This window comes from Nymphaea colorata, chromosome 6 (genome assembly GCF_008831285.2).
Source record: "Nymphaea colorata isolate Beijing-Zhang1983 chromosome 6, ASM883128v2, whole genome shotgun sequence".
Classification (NCBI taxonomy): domain Eukaryota; kingdom Viridiplantae; phylum Streptophyta; class Magnoliopsida; order Nymphaeales; family Nymphaeaceae; genus Nymphaea; species Nymphaea colorata.
This window is the reverse complement of record NC_045143.1, coordinates 5,946,089-5,958,996: the sequence shown is the minus strand read 5'-3', so window position 1 is coordinate 5,958,996 and position 12,908 is coordinate 5,946,089. Positions and strand designations below refer to the sequence as shown.

General features: G+C 37.9%; 1 protein-coding gene across 2 annotated transcripts; it reads right to left on the bottom strand.

The window, feature by feature from the left end:
• Window positions 1–5,249: 5,249 nt before the first annotated feature.
• On the bottom strand, window positions 5,250–12,173 carry LOC116256439 (mitochondrial dicarboxylate/tricarboxylate transporter DTC-like). Of its 2 annotated transcripts, XM_031632805.2 has the most exons (7): window positions 11,662–12,173; window positions 11,159–11,242; window positions 9,912–9,973; window positions 7,972–8,333; window positions 5,737–5,951; window positions 5,578–5,635; window positions 5,250–5,482 (listed from the first exon to the last, which is right to left on the bottom strand). In XM_031632805.2, exons 1-6 carry the CDS (start codon window positions 11,773–11,775, stop codon window positions 5,579–5,581), a joined length of 894 nt encoding a protein of 297 aa, XP_031488665.1. In that variant the 5' UTR covers window positions 11,776–12,173; the 3' UTR covers window positions 5,250–5,482; window position 5,578. The 2 variants fall into 2 exon arrangements, with proteins under 2 accessions (XP_031488665.1, XP_031488664.1); XM_031632804.2 differs by having other exon boundaries at window positions 5,254–5,635; window positions 11,662–12,170.
• Window positions 12,174–12,908: the final 735 nt, after the last annotated feature.

Genomic DNA, 12,908 nt, shown 5'->3' with positions numbered 1-12,908 from the left:
ATTTGTATTTTTGCTAGCTCCAACTATCTTTGCTTCTGACAGATCGTAACTTGCTCATTTCAGATGGATTCCCCTTCTTGAATACATGCTATGCCTATGTTCATCAATTCTTAAGCTTTTTTGGTGACATTCGACAAAAATTGGAACGATAGAAAGAAAATTAACAAGGATTTCCTTTGTTCATTGGAGCCAAAGTACCATGAATTGAAAAAAATGATGCAAATAGCCCAGTTGGTATCCTTGGCTGTCGATTGCTTTATGTGTTTGCAGTTTGCATGCTGGAAATATATACAGCAATGAAGAATTGGATTCTAACTTTTCACAATCTCGATAGCACCTTCCATGGTTTTTGAATGAGAGTTCTCTGTTTTCCTTTCTATTGAATGGGCAGGAGAGCGCATTCATGAAAAGGACGTCAGAGTTGTTAAAGATTGTGAGAAGTCATGATTTAATATCCTCTGCAGCAGAAACTTTATAACAAGAAAAACTTTCAGTCATCTCCTTTCTCATAGCTTATATCCTAGTGGCAGAGCTGATTTGGGTACCAATTCAACTTGGGGAAATTAAATTGGAAGCCCCAAAGTGGGTCTAATTTGTGGTCTTGATTTAGAACATGAAATATGTTCATGTACCCAACTCATGTAGGCCCAAAGACATGCTCACCTGTACTTGTCAACATTGTCGCTATACCAAACAAGAGCATCATTTCACCTGGGTAGGTAGTTGGAGTTAAGATCTTGAGGTTGAAATTTAGGAGTTCAATTGTACTTTATTGGCATAATTTGATAAGATTGTTAATCTCACTATTGCTTCAACCCCAGGTAACAAAGAAAAGTTTTCATGAGAATGTTTTTGAAGCCAAAGAGCAATCATATCAAGGAGGTAAGATTGAATTGTAGCCATGAAAATGACCCGACAAATTATGTTTGATTTAGCTGGATTTGATGGTACTGGATCTAAGGTACAAGATGTCTGAGGACTATTGCTGTGAAATCCATTGTTCAAACAAACACTAGATTCTAGATCCATGGTTTAGAATCTGAGTGGAGGGTCAGACCACAGAAGCATGGATTTTAAATTTGCGATTCTAAAATGACTTTGGATCTTAAATCTGAGGCTATCAAATGTAGGCTTAACCTTTTTATTGGGCTCCACCTATTTTCTTGCCTACGTTGTTTGTGACACCTACTCGAGTAAAACTTCCTTATTTCCCTAATAGAACGACCTACCTTGTTAGAAAAATGTAAGAAACAATTGAGGCCCACAAAACAATGATGTTTTTGTAGCAAAAGCTATGCCTCCTTCATTAAAGTACTTTCAAGCCCTTTATAAGGGCTCCAAAGGGATATAATGTAATTGGTTGGTCGTGAGACCCATCAAGCAGCATGTCTCCAGTTCAATTTTTGTAGGTGTTATACCTCAGTGTTATAAGCAAATGCATGGTACTTAAGTTTGAAGGGTGCACCGCTGCCATCACTAATGCTGTCACAGCTTAGAAGCCCATAAACATAGGAGGTTGTTCTATTCACCCAAAGGGCTTCAAGGGTTTGGCATAACTGGTTAGGCAAATGCTTGAGACTAAGCCAATCAGTGGTTCAATTCCTATGAGCATCACCTTCTTACATTCAAAGGGTATTAGTCTCAACGTTTTAGGTTGCTGAGCAAGTGATAATGTTGTTTCCCTGAAACCCAAATTAGAAAAAATGAAAAAAAAGAAAAACCAATATACTAAGACATTTATCGGTCATTTTTTCAAATGAAAACGAAAAATAGCCTCATAAGAGCTGGGAGTATGCAATGATGCATATTCTCCGAAGCACTCTGTCGGTTGTGTCAATACCAACGCCTTTAATAGTGGAAAAAAAAAGAAGTTTCTTATTTGACATTGTAAAAAATAATTAAAGAAAACAAGAACATTTAAACCCATATATCAAAATGTGGTCCCTCAAATAAAAATCTCCTTTGAGAAAAAAGTCCCCATCATATTTTGATGCAGAATGAAATAAGATGAACTTCTAAAAAGGCAGCATCACCAATTATACACTAGGGGCTTGGTCCCCTCCACAATAAGGGCCAAAGATGCTCATCTTTTCAAGTGAGATAAAGACTAAATCAATCTCTCTCTCTCTCTCTCTCTCTCTCTCTCTCTCTCTCAAAAAGGGTTTAATTAGTGTTTATTGTTTAATTCTCATCACAAGGCCGAAAGCCAAAGCTCCCACCCAACTCATTGTTTCCCTAAATACAATATCTGTTTTCTGTGTTTCAAGGTGTTGCCTCCATTGTGCTTCAACTCCTATTGATGACATCAAAAGTTGGGATGAAGGTGTTAGTGGTATTGTAGAAGCACTTGTTGATTGCTCTTCTTCTTCTTCTTCTTCTCTCACTCTCTCTCTCTCTTTTCTTTGGGTCGGAGAGACCCATTAGCAAAGCTCCCGCCCAGCTCCTTGACTCCCTAAAGTCCGTCTTCTCTCACTCTCTCTCTCTCTTTTCTTTGGGTCGGAGAGACCCATTAGCAAAGCTCCCGCCCAGCTCCTTGACTCCCTAAAGTCCGAGATTAGCTTTGAGTGTTTCAAGGTGTTACACGCCTCCATTGTGTTTCAACTCAACTTGTGAATCGGTAAGCCCTTTTTTTGCAGTACAAGAGGTTGACACTCCTGAAATTCGAAATGAAGACTAATTGTCTACCAGGACACATCCCAAGCCATTGCACTAACCCCCTCGATGACACTCTCACTCTCTCTATCCTTTGATTAAGAAGAAGCAAAATCTGACTGCCAAACACCTTGCCTCCTTCAAGTACTCAAGTCTTAAAAGGGAGTCCTAACCAAAGTGGACAAAAGCTATTCATGAATGTTAGTACAATCTTCTTTTTCTTCTTTCTAAAGAAGCAAGTTGGAGTTGGACGGACAGTGTTCATGTGCGTAATGGTCCTAATGTGAGACCAATCTAGCGGGAGCGCTGGCTATCATTCTAGCTTTTTCCTGCAATGAGTTTTCGCAACTTTTGGAATGGCATAATTGAATAGCATTTTCAGTGGTCCATTTCTTCTTTTTCTTGCGGAAAAGATGGCTCAATTAATTAAATAGAGACTCGTAAATTCATCATTTGTAATCAAGGATGACCCCTTTTGATGCTCTTGTTCTTGAATGAATTCCAATAGACGGAAAGGATAAAATTTACTCACCTTTTCTTTATCAACGATGAAGAAAGCGACTGACTTCTCTGGATGCAACAGGTTGGTGAATCGGAAGATGCAAGTTGGGTGCCTCGCAGCATGTTTGATTCGGTGCCTGGAACGCAGCGTTCCCTGAAGAAGTAGTTGCAAACACGAGCATTGTGTGCATTCTGAATCTGTTGAATCAGGTGTTCCACCCAAATGGGGTGGGACAGAGTTGAACGGGCATCTATTAGTAAGCTGAACTATAGGTGTTGAGTGTTGACTCTATCCAAACAGTAAGAAGACAACTGTTCCTAGAACGCTAGAACTGTTGGGGTGTGAAGTCTGGTCTCGATTGAATAGGCATCCCTGTTTTAAGCGAAAATTTTGATAGTTTTTTACTTTTGTTATTTTTGAGCTAAACTCCACGTATTTGTTTTTATTTAGATGATGAAGAGATGTGGGAAACTTATTAGTTTTTCTGAACCATTTACCTCCTTGTATTCTTGTGTGTTTACTTCGTTTCTACTTCTTGATCTCAGGGTCTCGTCGTTAAGAGGAACATCTGTTTCTGGCGTTCCAGGTACAACAATCAAACATCCTTTCAAAGCAGTGCTTCAGGTACCAACTCCCTCCTAATTAAATTAATGCTTGTTTAAATGTAAAAAATCTGTTTTTTTGCTTGATGAGTAAATTGAGGGGCTGTGACCTTTAAGTAAGCAGTTTTTTGAACCTAACTGCTTATGATAATACAAAGATGAAAAATGGCCACTATCACTATGAAAGTGATTTTTACTTATTTGCTTGGAGCAATAGGACATGTATCGGTGTGGATCACATTATCAAAAGTTTATCTAGAGCTTTTTATACTACTAAATTTTTCCTGCCCAACACGCTACCTTTTGAAACACGGTTAGATCTTTACCCGCTTCTCTCTTTTCTACAGGAAAAAATGGTGAGAAAAGGACTGACTTCTCTACCAGGATGACGTGTGGCCCTGGATGACGACTCCTATTTTCAAACACACCCCAAGAGTTTAAGGTTGAGACCTTTGCTCCTCAGATAGATCCAACCAGATATTTACAAGAATCAAGGAATTGAAAACTAGCGGCTCAAGCAGGTAAAAGCCACTCTGTTGAACTAATCTTTGAGAGTGAAGCCTCTTATGATTGTGACAAAACCTCGGAGGATCCTCTTAGGTTACAGAGAAAGTCCTTGTACTAGTTTCCAACAGAGAAGGAAAACTCTGGTCCTCCAATTTAAGCTAACCAAGGTTCAGTTCAAGATTTAATCCAGAGTTCTAAGATATGGACATCAGGTACAATATCAGGTACCTAAATGGGACACATGCTTGGCTAGGGGAAGTGGACCTATAATTCAATACCAATGGCGTACATTTGCTACAATGCTGAAGAAAAGGTAAGAATTTCATTTCCTGGTGCATAAAAAAGCAATGCCCAGGGGTTTTGTACTGGGAAGAACCCAAACAGGGCACAGTAAGTTTGTGCTTCTCTAGTCAGCAAATTTGGCACGCCCAAGAATTTTCACAGTTTGCCTCATCATCCCCAAAAACATAGAATTAGTTTGCAGCTTGGATCTCAAATAAATAGTACAAAAAGCTGTTAGCAGAAAGGGCTACTGTGACTAAAATCACCTTGCTTTTTAAAGTTTTTCAACATTTCACCTTGAAGTTCTTTATCATTGACAGTCCAAGTCTGCAGCTTGAAGTCATTCATTGAACAGAAGGATTCATCTCAAACCAAGAAGACAGGATATATAGCTTTTAAAGTTTCATAAGAGGGTGAGTCTACCCCGACAATTTTGGTAGTAAAAGCAGACAAAAAAGCAATAGCTGAGGGTCCAATATAACCCAATAGCCGGTAATCTGAAACTTAAGCTGAGGCTCAAACATGTAATGAGGTCGCTCCCTGCCTTCACCAGTCATTCTTGCATGGATAAACTATAGAATGCAATTGGGAAGATAATAATGGGAGTTCATCCATCTCTGCAAGTATGAAATTCGACCAATATGCAATTGCTTTAATAGGAATCGCAAATTGGTTAAACGTTACAGCAGACTTAGCACTATCAAATTTGTTTCTACATAACAAAATTGAAACTTTTATGTACATAAGATTAGCAGTCCACTTGATAGACTGGCCTTTCGAAGTCATTCTATTTCACTATGAAGTAGCTAACATTCAAGAAACTTCAAGAGTATGAAGAAAAGCTAACTGTGTTGCACTGAAATTTTCACTTTATTACAAATTTTCTGGTTAGTCAGTTTGCCATTGAAACAAAATGATGCCACAGAGAAGAGAAAACCTGGGCATAGCAAATTGTAAAAGGAACCATGGTTAACTGAAGGCATTCTTCAATTGGAGGGACAAAGTCATTGAGAGAGAGAAGGAATGGGCAACCTTACAACCCAGCAGCCTTCTCTAATTTTTGGATCTGGTTCAAAAATATCCACGTCATCTGCAATCACAGACCAAACAAACAATGAGATCACCCAGATACTATTTTAGCCAAGTATTGAGACATTGTAACTGTTGAGAAAAGTTCAAACACAAACATACCATAACATGGGGAGCAATACGAACACAGTAAACTGGGAACCCGGTATAAAATTTGAAAGGGCCCCCAGATTTCAGCGTCTTCATGGCACAATCAAAAGAACCAGTGTATGGATACTTCCCAGTAGCATCTGGCTGCATTTTCTGTATTTGTGTTTTCACGTAGTCAAAAGGCAGACTGCAGGCGGATGCAAAAAAACCAGATACAGCACTTGCCCCTGCAACGCCAAAGAGCAACAAAGTTCAACTTTTGCTAAGGATATGATCATCCACCCAAACAATTGGACAGAATTGCAGATCATGGTCATTGGAAGTCTATGCCTATCTTGGAAAGTTTGCATCCATGCTGCAAGCTAAAAGTTCCCAAAGCTTAATTGTGCCACGATGGTACACTTGCAGGGACATCTGATCTCCCCATGAGAATGCAACTTTCATTAACAAACATAGATTTACCTATTGGTTCTTTTTTCTTTAACAAATTATACAATTAGGCTTCAAAAGACTCAACTTTTAGTAAATTTTTTCTCTTAAACAAATTATACAATTAGGCTTCAAAACAGTTGTTGGGCATGGTCAAATGACCAATTTCGACCAATTTTTTACTTGATATACATGTCTACTTCCTCTTCTCCCTCTTTGTATACGAGTTCTTGAACCTAGACGTTTAACTGTACAATCATTTGGTATCACCACAAAGCCAGGGGATAACAGGAACTTACCCACTTCCAAATTGGTCCAAGTTTAGGAAAAAAGGGAAACAAGATTAACATAAGATGAGGCTCTAACTTTGCAAGTGACTGCATAATATTTGCACAAATTCTTAATTATTCTAATGAAGGGTATGCATCTATGTGTGTATGTGAACATGTGTAGTGACCCTTCATGTAGCTTTCTCATACACTATCAAGGCCCTTAGCATGGTCCAGGTTTTGAGGGGGGAGGGGGAGGAGATACCCTGAAAAGGCCGAAGCTCCTCCCCCTTTCCCTCTGACCCTAGGTCTAGGCTGCTTCGTGACCTGGGTGGGGAGTGGAACACCCCTCAACTAAGCATCATGCACCTACCATTTGCAGTTGGCATGGTCTGGGACAGCCTCCCATGGAACTACCTGCATCAGTTACGGGTGCACATACATGCCAAATATAGTTGTTGAATGGCAACCTCAGACCATCACATCCATGTGACACAATCCATAACTTCCTTGTCCTTGTAAGGAAGCCATCAACTATTATGTTCTCTCTTGATATTCTTGACAAGTATGATGCTTCACCTATGCTCTCTTGTAGCTTAGTTATGCAGAATTGCAGCCTAATTTGCTTCAGTTTGTCATCAATACAAAAAACTAAACTTTCCATCAGGCAGTAGAAGAGTAAAACAAACTTTTTGATGTTATAATCAACCAACAAAAGAATAAGCAGATATTTTCCAGTCCAATAAGTATTAGGTTAACTAACTATATGCTTTTGAAGACAGTGAAAGGGAATTGAGTAAACAAATGTTAAATGAACTACTAGTGTCAACATAGTGAAAAACCTTTGATACTTTCTGTATGCACTCCTGAAATTTTCTTAAATTGAATCTTTCAAAGTAACTTCCAGCTTCAAAAAAACAAACATACTTGTAATCAAACTTTTTTATATCCATTATTCAATCCAATATATTTCCTTCTTTGGCTTTTTTCATCTTTGGCACGTCTGACTAGCACCAAATTATCACATTGATGAGAAATCAGCAGGATCATGCAATTGTTCCATACTCTTATGGTTTTGCGCATCTTATAAAATGAATTATATATATATATTATATATATAGGTCGTGGATTCTCCAGCCATTTGGATGCTCCGGCCTCTCACACATGCAGCCGAATATATATATATATATATATATATATATATATATATATATATATATATATATCGGCTGCATGTGTGAGAGGCCGGACACGTAGAGTAAATATATAAATAAACACAGAATGTGCTAAAAGTCCTCTAATAACATCAGGCTTTTAGATTGTTACTGTATTAAAGGGCAACCCACGCTTCAATTTGGGTTTCAATCATTTCCCAGAGTCACATTATCACTAGTGGAGAAAGGAGAGAAAACTTCAGATCTTTTAGAAAAGAGGAAGTGCAACTTTAGGAACCAACATGTGTTTGATCAAATCATCAAATATAGTCTTCAAAGAAAAGGGGAAAGGGCCAAAGGAAATGAAACTAAGACGAAGTAAGATGATGGCCTACCAATTACAGTGCTCACTTCAGAGAACCCAAGGTTATCCTTAAAAAACTCCACGCTTTGATCATAAGAAGCAAGCATGCCCATGTTCAAAGCCATGGCCCTTACAACAGTGGGACCTGCTCCCTTCCAAAGTGCTAGAACCCCTTCATCAGTTATAATACGGTAAAGTGCATGAAAGGCATTTGTGTAATTTCGACGTTGAGCAAGCGGTAAAGTGGCATCCGCTTGCATACGAATAAGAGCTAGATCTGCAGGACTGCCAACACATGCACCAATTGCCCCTGCTGTAAGTCCACAGAGAGCTTTTTGGTAGAGAGGAAGTGGCTTCCCATCATTAGCAGCAACAGCTTTGTTTGTTAAGACCCTACAAATAAAAATAGCACATATGCATCAGCTGACCACATTTCTTCATCATTTGGCAATGACAGAAAAACTTGTTCATTAAAAATACAAATAAAAGAAAGTTTGACTTCATTATTTGTCATGCAGCTGCAATGTTGCTTTCCCCATCATAGCTACAAATATTCATGAAATTTTCAAAATATTGTGATAAATGCCAAAACAAGTGACAAAAAGAAGAAAATATTGATAGAGTTGAAAAATATCACCAAAATGAAAAATTCATGAAACTTTCCAAGAAAAACCAATCAACATGCCCTATAGTTTTTTTTAAGTTTCTTCCAGTCACAAATATTGGTGTTTATTTCAAAAAAGGGTAAAATAAAGGAAAACAAAGAAACAGGAAATAGCAATATTTAAAAAAAAAAATCCAAAATGCAAATATAAAAACTTTATCTCGTTTTTCCATGTTATTTCCCTTTTCAATGAAAAAACAACGGGTTTAGATATAGCTTAACTTTTTAGTGTTTCTTTTATCGTACAAATGTTTTTAAAATTTAGTCAATGTTTTTTGTAAGAAAAATAGTAGAAAAGTCAAACTTTCTTATTTTTCCATTGTAAATTTTTTTAATGAATTTAAAAAAATCCCACGATTTTCCCCAAGAAATAAGTTTCTCATTTAATGTTGGAGAGAAACCTCACAGACAAAAATCTGAGAATGATATTTATGGCAACTTTCTACTAACATTTTTATAACTATTTTAAAGTTATTGGATGCCTTCGAAAGAAAATTAGGAAAACTTATAATTTTGTAATGTTTCTATTATTTTTATATATTTTAAACTTTTTGAATTACCACAATTTGCCTGATAAAAACTAGCTTTCCAAATAATGTCCGAGAAAAACCTCACTGATAATAACCCGAGACTGAAATTTGAGACTATAGACGATAGTGTAACTGTGTAAGTACATTTAGGAAATAATTTTTATTTTTCAAGAACCTTCGATGCTGTTTTCAGCATCATAATTTCAATATAAATATTATATTTTATTTATTTTTCAAGAACCTTCGATGTTGTTTTGGAATCATAATTTCAGCATGTACACATTACCTACATTCCAATTCATTGCATATACATGTAAAAGTATATTTAGGAAAATCATATTTATTTCTCAAGAAACTGCATGCCGTTTTCTTATCATAATTCCAAACATGTACACGTCAGTTACATTTACTTTTAAGGAATATGAACTGGAATGAAGATGTTTCTCTTTCCAATAAAGTGAAGAATATGTAACTAGTGGCATCTTCAATGCGTATTCATAGAACCTGTTCAATCAAAGGCTGCAACAATCACAAAAAAAACCAAAATAGGCTTTTCTGAATGCATGAAAATAATTCCCAGTTTGTTCCTGATCTACTGTTAAGAAACACTAAAGTCCAATGACCAACAAAAGCACTGTCTTTTCAAAAATAAGTAAATGCAAAGAGAAAAACACAAAAAAAAGTCACTTCCAATCTGCATCAAAATAAACATGATGTTCGATGCCAAATACTTTAATGTTTTATTTTGATGCCCCAAAGAACACAAGATCTTTTTACCTGAAAGATCCAAGTCGTGCTGTTGTGTAAGTAGCTTGCCTTAGTAAACCTGCAGACAAGCCCTGTTTCAACAAATCCCAAGTTACGGGAAAAGAAGGATACAGCAAGTATCCACATTGTACCTTCAAGTGATATTCAGTATCTATAATGATGACTTGAAAGGGAAGGCAGCATCGAACAATAAATATCCAATGTATGACCAATCATCAAAGAAAGCACAGCTACAGAATAACCTATAACTAAATGTTATGTTTATAAACAGTATCCATAGGTCAGGATAATCAACACAAGGCACTGCACCAAACTAGCTCAACACATAGTTAGATCCAAGATCAGGTGTATTGCGGACTCGTCCTATAGACAAGCAGTAGATTTTAAGAAACGGAATGTCTGCATGATATCAACCCAGCTCTATACCTGAAAGCACCTATCCAAGACTAGCCACTGTTTGCTTAGCTGCTACACCAAAAAGAAAGATTCATATGTCAATCCCATGCGTGTGCCTGACTCACCCTTCTTAATGTGTAATATGATCATCGTTACTGCAAGAGTCTCGAGTTGTTTCAGCCAGTGCAAATTATGTGAATTTTTTGTCATGTACATATGAATCAATTTCCCATGTGAATACTTCTCCTGTGTAAGAGCCAAACAACTGTATCCTAACTTGGTCTAATTTTGAAATTCCCATTATATGAAATGACTGTACATGTAAAGACCAATATTGCAAGACAAGTCATTGTAATCTAGCAACAGAAACAATGAGAAAAATAAAGGGTTTATAAGCTACATTTATGTGCTTGTAGGCGAAGACTACATAGAACAACAGGTCTCAAGGTTCCCCAGAAACAAGCAGGTCCCAAGATTCCATAAATACAATAGCGGAGTAGGTAAATGCAACAACACAGCATTTTCTTTGTTATTGTTTATTTCACAAAGAATAATGAATCCCAATAAATTCAAATTATGAATATAAAGATATGCAAGATATGCAAGTTGAAAAAATTCTGACACACCATTAGAACAATAACTAGTCAAATACACAACAACAGCACCAAGTTCACAGATGTGCTAATGCAAGTTAGGGAGAGAAATTTTATCTTAATTTAGTTCTATAAAAGTCCAACCTTTTTTTTTTGGTACCAAAATTACTCAACGACACATTGAACCAAATCATAATGACCGCCAAACTTTTTGAGTGCAAAAATAACATTTTAAAAAAAAATGACGCTTGAGTGCAGCTTCAGCACCTTATAGAAGGCACCCACGCCCTCCTGGCTCAGCATTGTCTTGGCAACGTGCAAGCCTGATCCTTGACCTAATTGAATCCGCACCTGCACGTGCAAAATAATCAGGCTAAAAAGAAGAAACAGACAATAACATTAAAAAAAAAAAATCTACTGATCATGCATTGTTCATCCAAAAATAAGATTAGAAATCTAACAATATATCCTAATCTAACAGCTAAGAATCAATTCTGAGCAACTTGGACAAGTAGACAAAGAAAAATGCATCGCCGCAAAAGCTAGATAAGTTCATAGTAAGCCTACAAAAGAAGGTACCTGACATTCATCATCCCAGCTGATTCCTACATCCAAAATCCACATATTCCATTTCTCAAGGACCAACCAAAAATCCACATGCCCAATGTGCCGCGACATAGCCATATCACATCATCGACCCCCCAAGACAAAAACCAAACACCAAAAGCAAAAGCAAGAACACAAACAGAAGATCCCAGAAAGAACATCACCTTAATCATATCAATCGGTTGAATGACGCAGGTGGCCAACATCCCGGAGGCCCCGCCATTGACGAATGGCTTCACGGTTTGCCAGGCTCCCGACTTCGGCTTCGAATCCCCCATTCTCTGACCACCACCACCACCAAAACCAAAACCGAAGAGATCTCTGGAACAAAGATGCTCGAGAATGCTCCGAGTAAGAAATCACACAAACAGGAAGAAGGGGAAGAGGAGAATCCCAAGAACAAGAAGCCCTTAAAAATGTTAGGCCAAAGCTGCCACCTTCTTCCCCAAGAAAAAAGGAGCGGTATACAGGGAGAAGAGATGGAATCTCGGGTACATGCCGGCCCCGCCTAGATTCATCTCCCGTCGTGTAAATACCATAATAGCCTCAAAAATTCCTTATTTATCAGCCAGTTTCGTGTTCAGTTGAAGCCTTTTCGTCTACTGTTAACGCCTTTCTGGTAAAAGGGAGAGCAGGTGTTTCCATATGGTTGGCTGTGGGACGTGGAAGGCAACAGAGAGACGTTGACGACTGGCACAGTCTCAGCCTTAAGCTTCAGCCCGTCAACCAAACTCCTTAAAAAAAGTTTGGTGAGAATGTGTCCCTCCATTTTTGGGGCTTCCGTGGCCTACAATCTTTGTCCCGCCCAAGACCAATGGTCGCTCTGCATGGATGATTTCCAACCAAAAGCAAAGATTCCTAGGGAACGCAGACCACATGGCCACAACCTACAAAAGATTGGGAAAAGATTTTCGAGGGATCTGGAAACTAGGAAAGAAATTTTTATTTCGTCCACTAATATGAACTTGCAGGTTCATATTTATTTGTGTGTTTTCGTAAACGTGACCATATGAGAGATCAAAGTCAATAGAACTGTCTTGTACAATAAGTGAAATACGTCCTGGATTTAGTTTACATCAAAAGCTTAAAAAATTGAATTTCTGCTCACTGCCTTAAACGTTTTCTTTTTTTCCCTTCAATTCGGCAGCACGGAAAAACTCATAGCTCGAACCAGGCTGATCTGAAATTGTGACGACGACAACCTCCCAAGGTAGGACTCCTGCACTCACTGCCCACAAAGTCAAGTTCATAAAAGACGGAATTCTGTGAGATCAGTGCAGCCAGAAAATTGTGATGTTTCAGACATTTTCCGGTTTGAAAATTAGGAAAGATGGCGTGGCAATGGGCGTAGAACATCTCTGGTCTCTGCCAGCGCTATTTTACATGCTTTCGTCCATGGCCAATATCTGTG